At 41.9% G+C, this 17,167-nt stretch overlaps 1 protein-coding gene across 1 annotated transcript; it reads left to right on the forward strand.

Annotated features, from left to right (window-relative positions):
- The first annotated feature begins 7,542 nt into the window (after positions 1-7,542).
- LOC146796434 (parvalbumin beta-like) lies at positions 7,543-16,944 on the forward strand. The gene is made up of 5 exons (XM_085629013.1): positions 7,543-7,604; positions 9,372-9,439; positions 11,927-12,059; positions 15,036-15,145; positions 16,616-16,944. Exons 2-5 carry the CDS (start codon positions 9,379-9,381, stop codon positions 16,639-16,641), a joined length of 330 nt encoding a protein of 109 aa, XP_085485139.1. The 5' UTR covers positions 7,543-7,604; positions 9,372-9,378; the 3' UTR covers positions 16,642-16,944.
- Positions 16,945-17,167: the final 223 nt, after the last annotated feature.

Raw genomic sequence — 17,167 nt, forward strand, 5'->3', positions numbered from 1 at the left:
ATACTATGGATACTATTAAGGTCCAACAGATTAAAGTCCATCAGGGCAATGGAGTCCTTTCCTCCATCGCCCTGAAAAACATCCCGTTCCTCAAATTTAGAGATATCTGCAAACCCCAAGGACATCTCTGTACACTGAAAGGAGAACCACCATCACAGTGGTCCCTGTCCATGTGGGAACAAACTGATGGACAGTATCATCATCAATGGCAGCTGGCTGTCAAATGTTTCAAAAGGTTTTTGTTTTTCAAAACAAACGCCCAAAGTGATAGTTTGTTTGAGAAAAACAAAAAAATTATTTCCCCACTCCCTGGGAGTGTGAATTCAGGGAGTCGGGAACATTATTGATTTTTGTCTTGTCCCTCAACGCCAGAATTTTTCTGGTGGTTTTAGACAGGAAAAAAAAGGTACTACATCGTCCACCCTAAATAGGGCGGACAGTGTAATGTCCTTCTTTTTGACGGCCCCTACCCCATCGGGCCATTGGAGAACGTATTGCATTGATAGAGCCAAAAGGGGCTCTGCCTGCCTACAAAAAAAGTTTGGTCCACCTGTCTCTAAATGGGGCGGTGGGCCGAGGTTTGGGCGGGTATTCTGTTGCATTTGTAAGCGTTATCTTATTTATGACCACAAAGTTAATTCCCGGGAAGGGGGATTGTGCAGAGCAGGTTTACACGAACCGATGTAAACACTGACACCGGATCCCAAGGCCCCGCACTTAGCACGTGTTATAGATCTCTCTCCACCACCTACATCTTGCAGTGCACCTCCCAAATCCTTGGCGAGAGACCTGAGCTCCTGCCTGTGGGGTCATAAATCCTTCCAAGGGATTTTGGAGCTGTGTCTTAACGGGAGTATGGCACAGAACCTTTTCTGTTCATATTAACTAGTGTTGTAGATTTATGGGAGGTTATCACTAGCCTGTGCCACTTTATGAGAATGCAAAAATCTCATAAGAAACCCATAGGGTGTTTGTATGCCAATTCCCAATTGGAAACAATGATAGGTCACCTAGAGAATCCCTAATTGTTGCTATCATGCCAGCTATCACCCTCATGGGAGCTGATACGCCTTTTATAAAAGAGCACTTACAAGAGACCGGTAAGACTATTCTATAGGAATAAATTCAAAGATATTTACTCCTTTCTTAAATATGTCTTTATCTTCCTGTAAGAAACCAATAGGAATGCACTAGGAATCACAGGAATCACTAGGAGAAACTGTACACTATGTTCTGAGTCATACAGCTATATAATAAGGATTTTTTTTTATAGAGAACAGTTGCTCAAAAGGAGGGAGTTATGCAGCGGTGCAACCAGCAGCAGTCTTTTGTAATTGCAGATTTATCAATCATATGCATTTTAATTTGTAAATGGGCAATATGGAGAGGATCCATTTGGAGTTTTACGAGCTATGTCCTGCAATATGCAAAAAAAACCTCACGTGTAATACAAAACCTGCAGGGGAATGAGACCCCATTGGCAGTCCCTGATTTCATCCCTATAACCATCAGTCGCGGATTACCCCTTTTCACGCTATGCCTTCAGAGCCCACAGCTGTGCGCACCATTAAAGGCAAACGTGGCGAGCAAGATTCTGAAACATAGAGTGTGAACTAATGAGGGTTGAGGTTACTCATGTTCCTGTCCCTGTTTTCCGTTTTTACTGATTTTTACAGATTAATACAGACAGAAAACATTCATTTTCTTGCCTGTATTTATTTTTAAATGTGTATTAAAAACGGAAATTGGGTTGCTTTTTTAGTAATTCCAAATACTGTCTGCCATGACTGCCAACTCAATAGATGTGTGGATTGACAGCTAAGGGGGTAAACACATTTTAGTGAAGAGGCTTTAAAAGCAGTTACACAAGGTTGATACTGAAATTTGGATATTTTCATATAAGTGCACTGATTTGATTTCTGCATCTGTTCACAGCACTGAAACCTAGCAGACATTCAAGCATGAGTGCATATTTATCTGTTAAATAAATGTGAAAATATACTAATTTCAGCTTACTTTTTCCACAAAACCCAAAATAAATATGGATAAATACGGATGAAATTAGCAAAATATGGATAAATACAGATGGAAATGGCAAAAAAATAAATACCATAAAACCGGGAGCTCTACTCATGATTTAGGCGCAGTTTACATTTTGGCTGCAAAGATTTCGCATATGACAACGTGAAAAGTGGTCAAGCATTTTCTGTGAATAATTCATGAAGAATCAGACATACATGTGCAATTTAAGCTGTGTATCTTTACTTGCATGCGTGCCACTCACACATGCTCAAACTGTGAGTGGGTGGGAGGAAAAATGTGGGCGGCGCAATAGCTGGAATACACATGAGAGTAGGAAAGAGTAAAGGCAATGCAGATTAGAGTTGCACCCACACAGGAGCAAATCACAGAACAGGTGCTAATTATTGGCTTATGTTTATGTTGGTAGTTAGTTGCGCTCGTTCCAACCTAGCTTCTTAAGTCTGTATGTCATGGGAAAGGAAAAAGAAAGTACTTAAACATTAAAAAAGAACACATTCAACACTCGTTTTGAGCGTTTTCAAATTCAATGATAAATGAGACTTTGTTCTCATGGCTACTAACCATGGGAACTTTCTCAGCTTAGCCCTTTTTGTGGGAGTCACTTTCATTTCAGTGTGGATTTTATGGCAAGTGCAATTTTGCATGGTGTTCTTGGAAATGTTTGTGATTTTCCCCCAGCTGCATTTTGCCAGCAGGCACATATATGCAACCTGCCTTTGTTTCAACGTTTGCGTGAAATATCTTTTTGTACACAGAAAACTCATGACAACGGTGGAAAGTGACATCAAATGTGGGCATATAAACATGAAGATAACTTAAAAAGAGCTGGGGGCATAGATATTACATTTGTGGCTCTAGGGCAACCAGGATAAAGACTTACAAGTCTCCCACGTGTCTTCGAACTCACTTTCCTCATTTCTGTGTTCACATTTATAAAGGGTAAGCTTAGCTCTGTGAGAAATGCTGAGAAGTAAGTTTCTCCAATTGCCAGCTGGTCTGGCAGGACCTCTACCCTCCAGGCGCCCTGTGCACCCAGCCTGCTCTCCCCTGCCTGCTGGGCACTGTCTGTCCATTACCAGCATGTTATTTTTATCCTTTCTTGTAGCTGAGCGGTCTACACGTGTATCAATCTTGCTGAACAAATTAATTGAAAGGCCACGCCCATAAGGCAGGCTCGTTAACATTTTTAGGATATGGAGGGTAAGAAATCTGCAAGCCATAAGCATCTTGGGTGAAAAAGGAATTCCATATCTGCTTCTCAAGCCAAAGTCACATATTAGCCATATTAATGCTGCCTCAATATTGCACTGCATTGTAATTTACTGTGGTATTGCATTACTTTTGTAATGTACTGTGGTATTGCATTACTTTGTAATTTATTGTGGTAATGCATTACTTTACAAATTACTGTTGTATTGCATTACTTAGTACTTTACTGCGGCATTGCATTACTTTGTAATTTACTGCGGCATTGCATTACTTTGTAGTTTACTGTGGCGCTGCATTGCTTTGTAATTTACTGTGGTATTGTATTACTTGTATTTATACTGTAGTGCTGCATGGCTTTGTAATTTACTATGGTATTGCATTGCTTGTACACTGTAGCACTGTATTGTGCTGTATTTTACTGTGGTATTGCATTACTTTGCAATGTACTGTGGAATTGCATTACTTTGTAATTTACTGTGGTATTGCATTACTTTGTAGTTTATCGTGGTGTTGCATTGCTTTGTAATTCACTGTGGTATTCAACTTGTAATTTACTGTGGCATTGTATTGCTTGTATTTATACTGTAGTGCAGCATGCCTTTGTAATTTAATGTGGTATTACATTATTCTGTAATGTACTGCCATGCAATTTACAGTGGTATTGCATTACTTTCTAATTTACTGTGGCATTGCACTGCTTTGTATTGTCCTCACAAGTGTAGACCACAATTGAAGGTCTAACTAACCCACATAGAGTTTGCACAAGTCATTGTGACATATTGTTCCACGATTCTGGAACTAGTGATATATCCTGGTGTTCTTTCAGCCAATAATAACTAAGAACAGTCCTGACATCACAACTGCACTGGTGCCACAGTTATGACATCAGAGAAGCACTATTATCGAGTAGTGGTACTTCAATGAAATACCAATATCCTCCTCGCTGCATCTTTTAGGCGGATACTGCTTAGCAGATAAAATGTAAGCGAATGCAGCCATTTAAAGTTGTTTTAAAAACTGAGGGGCGCCACCACATGTAAGGGGCGTGGCGCCTTTAGTGGCATCAAAGGGCCCTAGAAAGCGTAGGAACCCCTTCCGGGTCGCGAGACCCGGAAGGGGAAGGACACGAGCAAAGTGACCGGAAGTGTGCAGGCAAGTAGAGTCTTAGTTTGACCCAGGAAGCAGTTAGTTTATGGCAGGGGGTTTAAAAGTGAAAGGGGCGTGATCTTCGCCTTCTTTGTCCGCGATCCTGCTAGGTGGTCGGAGGTCGCGTCGGAGTTGCGGAGGTCGCGTCGGAGTTACGGAGTGGACGGCGGCTTAGGCAACGAGAAAGGCGACCGGAGCCTGATCGGCAGGTAAGCGGGCCTCACAGTGTGCAGAATAGTGTTGGGATATCGTGTGCGAGCAAGGGACACGCGGGGCACGTCTTGGAGCAATGGGAGGCGCTAGGTAGAGGGCCGGGAGGAAGCATGCCCGATTAAAGAGATCAAGCATGCGCTAGCAAGAGCGAACGAAAGCGAACGAATAGAGATAGGTTCAGCGAGGAGCGGGAGCTATAGCCCACCGTAAGTCGGGGACAGCGAGCGATGAATCGATGCGAGTACTGCAAAAGGTTTAAAAGAGCAAAACCGCTTCTTTGCGCATAGCGTATATAAGGGTCCCGGGGGGGGCGGCAATTAAGGGGAGATTAGAGTAGCGCGCTGCGGAGTTCGAGAGCAGCTAAATGAAAGCAACTATCGGAAGGCAGCCTCTAAGGGAACAAAGACAGAGGGGCGAGCCATGTAATGATGAGAGCAGCTAACGAAGGCTGGACATGCTTCAGCACGAAGGATAAGCATTAACGATTTGAGGTTACAGGCTTAGCTGGCAGAACACAACCTAGTCAGTAGTAGGTGGGGCAAATAAAGGGATGCAACGAAGGGCGATAAAGGCATGAAGGTGAAAGAAAGGGTGCGAACAGAAAGGAAGTTAGGAATTCCTTAGAACCCAACCCACGGGGGAATGAATAGTAAGAACATATGGTAACAAAAATGTTATCTCTTAAGTGCAGAATGCCTCCACGACGGGCGCAGAAAGGGAAAGGAGCTAAAGCGGCAAAGGACGAATACCTGGCATTGACTGAGTTGTTGGAGTTCACCAAAGAGAGGGGAGTGGATTGGGCGCTAAAGACTCTGAAAGAAGGGGCCGGTACAGGTACACAAGAACAAGCAGTGCGAGGCAAGCGGACGAGGCGTACACCGGAGAGGTTCAAAGATGCGCCAATGGACAAACGCAATAGACCAAATGACGCTCAAGACACATCCTCAGGTGAGGTAGAAGTTGTCGAAACAACAAGTTTGGGATCGAACGCTGCACAAGTAGGGACCGCGAAAGGGGGAGACGACAATATAAACAATGTGGCACATGGGGCGAAGATACCGGCATTAATGGTGGGAGCGCCCAAAGAGCAAATGGTCCCTCAAAATACGCCATCAGTGGTCGCACAGCCAGGCAGTGGAATAGCGCAGGTATGGTTTCACTCAGGGGGTGTAGCGCAATCCCCAGGCGTAATAGCGGCAACGTCACAGGGACAGGCACTGAGTAATTGCGCCGTAGGTTCAATGATTCCCGCAATGGCCTATCCGGGGGGGACAGGGCTAGTAGCTATGGGGCAATCCCCAATGGTAGTAACAGCGCCCTCACAAGGACAAATACTCAACAATGGCGCAGGAGCCACAGCAGGACCCTTCCCAGGCGCACTGGGGACAGGCGTGACTGGGCAACCATCGTTAGCATACAGCCCTCTAATGTATGGATCTGCGTCCATGGCGTTATCGCCTTCGGCTGGGATCACATGGCATGTGCCGATAGAGACCAAAGAAAAGATTTTGAAAGGAGAATATATAGACGTTTTTGATCTCATAAATGCCGGGGTGGTGCCAGGAAAAGGCAATGTAGGAAAGGAAGGCGACTATAGGCAGAGGAAGGTATGGGTAGATTGGTCTATAAAAAATTGGATTACGGGCTTTGCAATTTACGCGGCTATTATTGCTGAGAAGTGCCCGGCAGTAGCTCCTCAATTAATTAGCTACATATCCTTAATACATGGGGCGGTGTCCGAATTCCCAGGGACAGGATGGCTCCAATACGACACCAAGTTCAGGCAGATGAAGGCAGTGCACCCAGGGATGGCATGGGATCAGCGGGAAATTAATGTATGGCACACAGTATTTTACTCAACATTAGCAGGGAATAAGTCCAATCAAACCTTTCCCAACCAGTCCTTTCGTGGGGACAGGGGTGCGGGAGACAAAAAACAGGCCTGCTGGCAGTTTAACAAGAATGAATGCAATCGGGGCACATCATGCAGATTCAAACACTGTTGCGCCTTCTGTGGAGTGCCAGGACACGCAGAAATTAGATGTTATAAGAAATTGGAAAAGCCAAAAGAACAACCTGCCCCCACACAACCTAAAGGTCGGCCCCCACAGGCCCCCTAAGCGAATGCAGCCATTTAAAGTTGTTTTAAAAACTGAAGGGAAGACGTGTAGGGAAGCCAGCAGTACATGTAAAAGCAGCTGTACTTCAACTGCTCCGGTGACAGGAGACATGATGAGAGGCAGTAGGACGATGAACTGCTTTCAGATTTAAATTTGGTGGTCCATTTTGTCTTCCTATTGTTTTCTTTTTCTTTTTTAAATAATGCATTTGAAGGACTATTCACTGTCCCCTTGTAGAGGAAAAAAGGAGAAAAGCAATTTCACTACAGAGAAAAAAATTACGCCAAAGAAACAACAAGGTCTTATGAGTTCTTGTATAATAAAGTATATAATACATTTAATTCGACAATATAAAGCTGCATGAAGTTGCCTCAGAATTTCGTGGCTTCGGGTCTGCGTCTATATTCCCTGTGATGTCATAGAATTCTCTGTCAGCTTGATACAACCTAATACACTATTCCACGTGCCTTTCTCCTACACAGAATGTTTAGCCAGTGCTTCCCACCAAGATGCTTCCAATGCCCCCTTCAATATTATCTTTTTACAATTATTGGGGTCAATTTTTTCTAAGCCTAGACTATTAACTTCAACTTAATGTAGAAGAAATCTAATACTACAATATTTTCTTACTTAGATCTGATCATCTAATTCTGTTTGCAAATATCATATGTATTCTCTTGAGATAAAAATAGTGCAAGATGATTAGTAAGGCAGGCTCATCTGACACCATTCCCAGGCTGTGACGCTGGCATCAGATCTGTATATGGTTGAGAGCTAAGGTATATAAAGGAGCAGCGGAACCAGGGGTGGCACACAGCGCCCGCTCCACTGCCAGTCAGATCATCTCTTCGTCCAGTCCAGAAGATACCAAAGGTAAGGAGCAGCGTCCACTCTGAGCTGAGGTGGCCTAGCCGTTCTACCACTTAGAGCTGCAACACATTATTATTTGAAGCATTCATTAGAATTTACATTGAATTTGCTATCTGAGTTTAAATTATGCTATATGATGGCTCCATATGGAAAACAGTAGAACTATATAGTAGAAATAGATATATGCAATGTAGTGATATTATTATACACATACAATCACCCACGCACACACATACAAACACAGCAGCACACATTTCCAATCTACAAAAGTTCAGATGTGCAACAAAGTAGGGATGCCATGTGCAGCAAACAGTGTTTTAGGTTGTGGATACAATATGCACTCCTATGCTAAGGATATCAAATGATTGATGACACTAACATTTTTATGTTACCTATAGAGTAAATGTGTAATATGCACTTACTTGAACTATGCTAAAACATAAAGATTTACAACCCAGGGCACCTAAAAAAATACATCCACCGGAGCCAGTAATCTTTAAAAAGACTGTCATCATCTTCAGTTTGTTCAATGATGGGACACATCCTTGAATTTAATAATCAGTTTATAAAACCAGTAAAGTGTTAGCCAACTATGTAAAAGCTTTAAAATGCAAGAAGTATTTGGTAAAAAATAAAATGTACCAGTAAGTTTACATACAGTTTTTGAAATTGTACTACCTTTTATATTAAGAGTTTATGCATGAATTAATAGTATTAAGTTATGAAAAAATATAATTCTGCCTCTATATATATATATATATATATATATATATATATATATATATATATATATATATATATATATATATATATATATATATATTATACAACATGAATATAAAGAACACTATCGACTTCATATGCAACATGTTGTGTGTATGCTAATACATATGCTAATACATACAATCCACAAATATACTTCTAAATATTTATGATGCAAACATTAGATCCAACAATTATTCAGCTAAACAACATAGGAAACGGTTAGTCTGCTGTTGAATTTTATTTCTAATTTGTAATAAAGCACAGTACTGATTACAAAGAGCATCCATTAAACAATATCAAAACTTTTTAAACTTTAAATACACGAGAAACATTTCATTTGTTACATGCGGTCTGTGAATAAATATACGCAGTTCAGTTGATGCTTTTCTGTATCGAGCTTGAATAGCATGATTAAAATAAATTGTATGTAGGGAATGCATAGCACACATGTATTAGGAAAGTAAAACATGCATGATACACCTTGAGCACAAAATGTTTCCCTGTGCAAGAAACTTAAGTTACATTTTAAAGCATACTTTTAATGAATTTCAAGTAAATTATATTATAAAACCAGTGCATACCTTCCAATATAAAATATGCACTTGTAGCTCGACACATGAACTAAAAATAAAACAAGGGAAGAATGTGCCTTAATCTTTGCTCTAACACTTGTCCACGGGCTTGTAACTGTGGATGAAAACCGAGTGATATCCCAGGCCCTTCCACGAATATTCATTACCTTGTCCAGTAATCTCCGGTGGTGGAGGCTGTCCCACGGGGCTCTGACCTTCTTCAAGTCGCCTGTATATCCTGCTGCATTTATTAGGACCGGCACCTGCTCAGTGACTCTGCCCCATCACATCAAGTCTTTGGCACCGTGCACTGGGCCCTGCTTACTCTTGTTACTACCACACAGACATCTTAAGGAGTCATCGCAGAGCCTGCCAGAGGACAGTGCAAGGACGTTTTTTTAAGAGTGTGTTGGTGTTTTTTTCTATCTTTCAGCTCAGCCATGTCTATCACCGATATTCTGTCCGCCAAAGACATCGAAGCTGCACTGTGCAGTGTAAAAGGTAATGCTGGAAACCGTCAATTTTTTCAAGTTCGGTTCTTTGTCATTAGCACACACAAAAAGTGACTAGAGAAAATAGGGTACGCAAGTGGGGTAAGCATTTTTTGATAAATTCAAAATACATGCATTTCATAAAATACAATAAGATTTTTCCCTCTGTTACCTTGAGTGTTTTGCATTTTGAATGATACATTTTAAGTTTTCCAGAGGGGAAAACTGATTTAACAAGCACATTGTACCACTTCCAAATGGCGGTCATTGCACCCATGTGATAGCATAATTAGGATTTGGTATGCAGTGACTTTATCACCAACATTCCCCATCCCTCCATTCTCCTCTGAACTATTTTCACTGAAAAATAATCAGTGCAAGGAAAGGACAGTGACAAGTTGCCTGACATTGAGTATCGCTGGAAAGCTGATTTTCAATTGGCAGAAATGAGGACGTCTGCGACCTGGGATCAAAACACAAATAATGCCCAACCATACAAACATTATATTCACCGCTTCCTCAGAAAAAAACTGAAAATGGGAGAGGGGAAATTGGATGGAGGGGCTTCCAACCAGGCAAGTAAGACCCTGGAGAAGGAAGGGGACTGCCGATGGGGCAGGTGTGAATCTTCGTCATCTTTGGGGAGGGGACAAGAGGCTGAGGCTTGTTCTGTGTTTATTGGAAAAAACAGAGAATTCATCTTGAGGACATCACCAGCAGGGAAAAAATAGGGTAAGGTTCCTGCAGTGAATTCACCTAGAATTGGGCTTTTGGACAGTTGCAACCTGAAATCAATTTATGGCATCTGTTGGTTTCAGCTGGTATTTTTACTCAACTAGCAGAATTTCTTAATGATTTACAGCTTGACATTGTTAGTCCAATGTCATTAAACCCATGTTTTGCATCTGATTGAACTGAAATAATTTGCTATTGACCAAACTAAATACCTAGCAGAGATGCGTGCCATATTTTGACTGTCCTTGCCTTACATACTATCGGGACTAAGCATTCTAGGACTGTCATTTCATTGTCCCATTATAAGTGTGATACTACAAATCCTACCATTACCAGAAAATCAGGGGTTACTAAAGTTGCTACTCATGCCAGGGGGCCACTTGTAGTTGTATAACTTTTCTAGTGTCATTTTGGGAATCAACAGAGATACTAGATTGTCAAATGTCATGTGTGGGCAGTTCAACTGGTCCTGATTATTCTTTGCATTCTAGTGTTTGTGTTGTTTGGGATTTCTCATTATAAAAGTAAGGAAATAAGTACCACAAAGCAAAGAAAATCAAAAGTCCTGTTTACTAGTTGTGCAGGATAGTATCCATGCATAGGTACAAGTTCATTGGGTGCAGTCAGTATATTCACTTGAGTTTCTGCTTCCCAGTTCAACCATCTGAAAGCAGTGGAATGTATGTGTGGGAACAGACCAGGAATATGGAAGATGCAGGCAATAATAGCCCCATAATCCTAGAACATTTTAGGTCTGAAAACATGTAATTGCACTGTACCAGAGTGGGAGCACTGGTCGGAAACATCAATTCTGTACCCAGTATTCCCATGCCTCCTGTACAGTGCAACACGTAATCAGACCCTGTGAGAGCTATTCACGTCTAACCAGGAGGCAGGCCATTTTGCATCAATAAAAACAAATCTATCTCGTCATCCCGCATTCGTTTTCCCCGCAGGGATTCACAACGCGGTCGTTACAACGACTGCGTTTCTGATTCTGCATACCATTATTCCGCAAGTCGGAACAGCAACCTGCAGAGGGGGGCACTGGATGTTGGAATAGTATAATTTACTATTCCAACTCCAGTCTGTGCGGACACTGGGGAAGGTGTTGGATTTTAAATCCAACACCTTCCACCCCCTCCTCAAGTCGTTGTTCCGACTTGCGGAGTAATGGTATGCGGAATCACAACACGGTCTTTGTAATGACCGCGTTATGATTCCCTGCGGGGACAAAGTTTCGCGGTAAACGTTGTTTACCATGAAAAACAAGTTTTGACTGTCATCCATCCAACCCATGTCATCAACAGCACCTTCATCTGGCCCTGGCTTTTTAGCTAACACTACCTTGCATGTTCGTACTTATAGATTTGTTTTGCCATCAAATATATATGTTTCGTCAAGTACAGTGCTACTTACAAAACGGCATGGAAATAGACAGTTACCTTTGATGAAGTTGGGCTAGTTTTCATTTTGAGACAGGTCCAATTTATCTTCAGTTATCAAATACTACAAAAACATAGTAAGTATTGTAATTGCTACAAAAATAGTCAGTAGCATGTTCAGATTTCGGCCTTCCTTATATTGGATCATTTTTGCATGAATGATATACAAAAAAAGGTCTAATGTAAAATCAAATACTTTGAGACCAATCCCTCTGTCTCCCTGGTCCTGGATTCTGCCGGTGTGTAGGAGCAGTGATGGGGATGTGGAAATGTGAAGAAAAGGCTGACAGTAACAAGGCTTTCTCTGTTTTTTGAAGCTGCTGAGTCCTTTAACTACAAAACCTTCTTCAACAAGGTTGGCTTGTGCGGCAAGTCCCCTGAACAGATCAAGCAGGTCTTTGAAATCCTCGACCAGGACAAGAGTGGATACGTTGAGGAGGATGAACTCAAGTGAGTTAAGATCTGTCTCCCATTTTGTTATGATGTTTATATTTCCTGGTGGGGCCAGAGGTATCAGGCACAACCACCAGACAGCACAGGCAGTGTATTAAACAATGAAAATAGGCACAGAAGACACCTTCACTTGTGCGATTTTCTTGGTTCAATTCTGCACGAATACCAAGTTGTCCTGATGGGGTCTTCGACACTTTAACCCCTTGTGTGCCACACCCTTTCCCCGCCCTGTGCCGGGCGTTCCATTAGCGGGCGGGGTTCATGACGAGCTGGACTTGTCATGGGCACAGCGCAACCGCGGCCCATGACGAGTCCAGCTCGTCATGGGCACAGAAGGGGTTAAAGATATTTCACTGGATAGGATTGCTTGTTGTCAAAGGTTTAGATTAGACCAATAGTCTGACATGTATTTGGGGGTAGAACTGGTCTATGGAGATGAACTAGATGAAAGAGGTTAAGCACAGCTTAATTTGAGCTGCTGTTTCCAGGGTCTACAGGCACTCTTCTTTGGTGGTCGAAATTTTATTTTTTTTCATAAGGTTTTTGGCCACAAACAAGAATTCGAGGCTGAAAAGGGGGAAAAAAAGAGGAAGAGAATGGCTGATTAACAGTGATATAGGGGGATCACAGGGATGAAAATGAACCTGCAAGAGTAGGATAGAGGGACAGGGAGTATACGGTGATGAATAACAACAGACATGAGGTGGAATAAATTCTAGACAGCCTTGGTAGTCGACAACTCCAACATTTGACAGTGTTGGCTGCAGGTTTTAGATAAAGTGTTTGGGCACCGGCACTTATTATTTTTTAAATGAAGCAGTGGGTGGGAGGGTGAACAGCGATGATAGGGCTTTCTCTAGCATTTAAATGATAGTTTTGACAAAATGTCATGACTTTCAATATCTAAAACAAGTACTGGCAAAGCCATAAGGTCTGGCCTGCACTGCCAGCATTTTGACTTTGTAAAAGCTTGTTTTGTTTTGCAATGGTCTTTGCTAACATTTATTGTTATGGGGACCTGTTTGGACCTCGTCAATCTAAAAACTACTTTGGCTAAAAGCAAAAAGATTTTTTTGATTTCAACAAGCACACATTGTCATAGTAATCCCTGGCAACTACTTTGCGTGTGGCTGTGCTGCGTGTGAAAAGACAGAATGTCATCACTCATAGTGAAGTTAGCCATGGGCTGACACATTACACCAAGGTGGGTGACAGAATTGAAGAAGAGGTCTGGCTGAAAGCCACTAAAAGTATACAAGATATGCAATCTTAGTAAAATCACAAAATCTAGCCTAACACCAGATCTAAACATGGAAGTCATGCCATTTTTTGGGATGTCCAATTGCTTTCAAGCTTCAACTTTTGGGAGTAAATGTCTTACTTAAAATATTTAGAAGGCAATAGTTAAGAAAGGTGACAGCCTGACCCCTTCAGCCTTTTTTGACAAGGAGCAAAATACAATTTGAAAAGTTTATATAGTGCTGGCTAGAGCCGGAGGTATCAGAGCGCTTTATATGAGTTACAGCGAGTTACAGGTTACAAAGCTACATCACTTAAATCAAAGAGTCACAGGGGGAGGAGGAGGGGGAGGGAGGAAATACACAACGGGAAAAACGAGGAAAACAATGTCAGATGTCCGGCTGTGTAGGTGACGGCCAAGGGGATGAAACCAGGGCCAGACTCCTCTTTAGCTGCATGTGACAGCTCCACCGGGCATCGGCCAAGATTGCTCGTGCATCGAGGTGAGTACAAGCAGTTATGAGGCCCATGGGGCATCGTCAAAGGTCCAACAGAAGTTCAGAGGAACATTATTTATGAGTTATATATAGTGCTGGCTACCCGTAGGTATCAGAGCACTTTACATTAGGCTACACAATGTTACAGAGAATGAAAACTAATACACATTCTCTCAAAAATTAAGCAACAACTTGGGAGAGGAAAGAAAGGTGAGACAAATAGAGAGGGGGGGAGGGGGAAGTGTGAAGGGGGAGGATGAGGGAAAAGACGGCAGGAGAGATTAATGCTGTGCCAATCACATTTTTACAACTCCCAATCTGAATCCAAGGGAGTGGAAGAAGGGGCTGAGATAGAATTTCAAATTAAAAAAGCACAGGGCATTACCTAGTTTAAGAATGTTAAACAGGCGTTCCTCACTGGTAATGATATTTTAAGCACGTTTATAGTTTAAGCAAGCTGAATTCCAGCTCTAAAATGTTGGTATTTTTGGCTATTTCTGGTATTAAAAGTGTCCCAATTGCTCCAAGGTCGTTTTGAATCTGAACAGATAGCTCTTTGTATTCGTGCATCTGTTGCAGAGATCTGTGTGATGCGCAGGTCAGTGGCCCACACAAGCCAACGTGTTGGAAGAACTGAGAGTGAGATTTTGCAGGAGAAAGTGTGAGGATAATTTTGCCAGTTCACTTACACTGAAGTTGGGGAAGTGTTAGGACGGAGTAATCCAACATCACATCTTCTGATTGATAAAACTCTCAAAATCCCTTTAAGGGCCACCCAAGTGCCAAACAAAACAAGAGATTAAACGAGAAGAACAAAAAACATAAGTTAGGAATACCGAGATTTTGCTTGTAGAGGAGGTTTTCCATCTCTAAAGATAGAATAGACGCCCTTTGATTCCACCTGCTTAAGAGATGTATCTGCGTGTCACAGGTTTCATCCCTGGTAACAAAGCTCACTAGTTTGGCGACCCTAATGCACCTATCTCTCTATAATACGCGAATCACAGAATCGATCCTGTCTCCTACTACAACTGATCGAAGGAACCCATCTGAGTTCAATTACAGAAACACATATGCAATAGTTCACTGAATCATTCACCTTAAGCCAACCAGGGGACTTATTAAAGAGGGTAAAATACACATATGCCTCTCTAGCACATAGACGCAAATGCCTATGTATAATGCGCTCTATGAATTACTATTTCTGTTCGGTGACTGTGTTAATTCTTGCTCCCAGGTGCTTCCTGAAGAACTTCTGCTCCTCCGCCCGAGTTCTGAGCGATGCTGAGACCAAGGCTTTCCTTTGCGCCGGTGATTCTGATGGTGATGGCAAGATCGGAGTTGATGGTAAAATACTCTTGTTTGCAATCTTTTTCCTCCTCCTCTCTGCCCCTAAGAGTTTTTTTAAGGATATCCTGCCAGACAATGGCCAATGTTGGCACATAATGCTCATGCCAGAAGCATAATCGACTTTGCCTTGACTTGACCCATGATGACTTCTAACTTGCCGATCCCAAACATGTCACCATATATGGTGGGCCACATAGAAAGATGACTTGTGACGACAGGCAGACATACACAATCGAAGCGCGACTATTGATAAGGGAGGCACATACAAACAGACAGATCTCTATACACTTGGGTTTAATGTTTATGTTAAATTGCAGTGTTCCTCCTCAAAATTGGGAAAGGAATATTTGGGGACCTTACTATTGTAAACAGACTATCGAGGGAAAAAATATCACAAGATAAGTATGTATAGATTTTCTACTATACCTAACTCCCCATATATATGTGCTTTCATATACGTATATGTATATTTACATATCTTCAAACTACGTAGATTCAAAGTATGTAGAGTTAAGAATAGTAAACTGATAGTTCCTCTACATGTACTTACATTCCAATAGTTTGTCTACGATATTATGATGCCACAGTATTCCTGTGCTCAATATTTCGAGGTATGCACTTTCATAGGCTTTCAATAACAAGCAACATTCCTTTAGAAGTGTATCTCCTTCTCCCAGTTTTAGCCATTCCTTTTTGGTTTTTATAGATTTTATTGAGTTGTTCAGTAACATAAAATTAGCAGGTTAAGTACATACTACTATGCCTAAATATAAATGTGGGGTATAACGCAAATACACTATTCAAGTCTCAGAAAACAACATACATTTTACGATAAGGTAGGAGTGTTTCCCATGAAATAATGAGTCACGGTTGTATCAGTTTGTGGGTAACTTCCATTCAGCGACGACATTCGGAGGGGGAATTTAACTCGAACAATAAGATGCTTACAGAAATATAACTTAATACTGACTGAGGATGTGAAAAGACTAATTTGTTTGTTTCAAAGCCTTGAGAAAGCCCAAGGCTTATCAGCCCAAAGGGGTGAAACACGTGTTGGCTGTTCTTTCACCACGTTGCATACTAAACCATCTACCTTCTAATAAAAAAATGGAAGTTACCCAAAAACTGGTACGACCGTGACTCATTATTTCATGGGAAACACTCCTACCTTATGCTGAATGTTTACAAATTGGGGTACCTAGGCTCCAAACCCCGTTGGAGTGAACACCCGCCTAATGCTGAAGGAATTTGAATTGACAGGAAGAGGACTCTGGACCCTTTTACCCTCGTACTGAACAACATATTATTAGCCTTTTCTTCATTATAGTACCTTGATTTTTTCACATGACTGTGCATTGGCATTATGCATATAATCATTAAGATATTCCCACCCTCCTTACCTTATCTCCCTCCTCTCTTCCCGACCACCCATGTTAACAGTTCCGTCTTGTCTTTTTCCCTCCTCAGAGTTCCAGGCCCTCGTGAGGGCATAAACTCATCCAGAGCAGCGGTTCGTTCGTCATGGACAGATTTTCTCCAATTCCCCCCGACAGGCACTTCACCCACAGTCGGCACATATTTGTACGTTTTTATACGGTCTCCGGCATTGGTACAATGCCCGGAAGTGAACGCCTGTTACCGGGACTGTTGCTAAATCTCAGTGTACGGGTATTCTGCTCAAACGCTATCACGTCTTAACAACTTTATTTGGAAGGCGTGTAGTGATATCGACCAATTACAATGTTGAGGTTGTGGCTGGAACAAGACAAATAAAGAGAAAGGAAACCTTGACAACATGATATGTGGCTTTTATTTTCTGGTGCATTTTGGGGCGGGAATGTCTGAATCACATCCCGCCTCCTCTAGGGTTCAACAACGGTCTGATTTCCTGTTCACTTTCTTTTGCCGTCCTCACATAGACATGAAAGTTATAAATATTTCAAGGGCATTGGAACCAGGGCTGCGCAGGTGCTGCAGCACCCCAGACCCAGGGACAATTCTGAAAGATAATAGAAAATA

Source organism: Triturus cristatus, chromosome 10, assembly GCF_964204655.1.
Source record: "Triturus cristatus chromosome 10, aTriCri1.1, whole genome shotgun sequence".
Taxonomy (NCBI): Eukaryota; Metazoa; Chordata; class Amphibia; order Caudata; family Salamandridae; genus Triturus; species Triturus cristatus.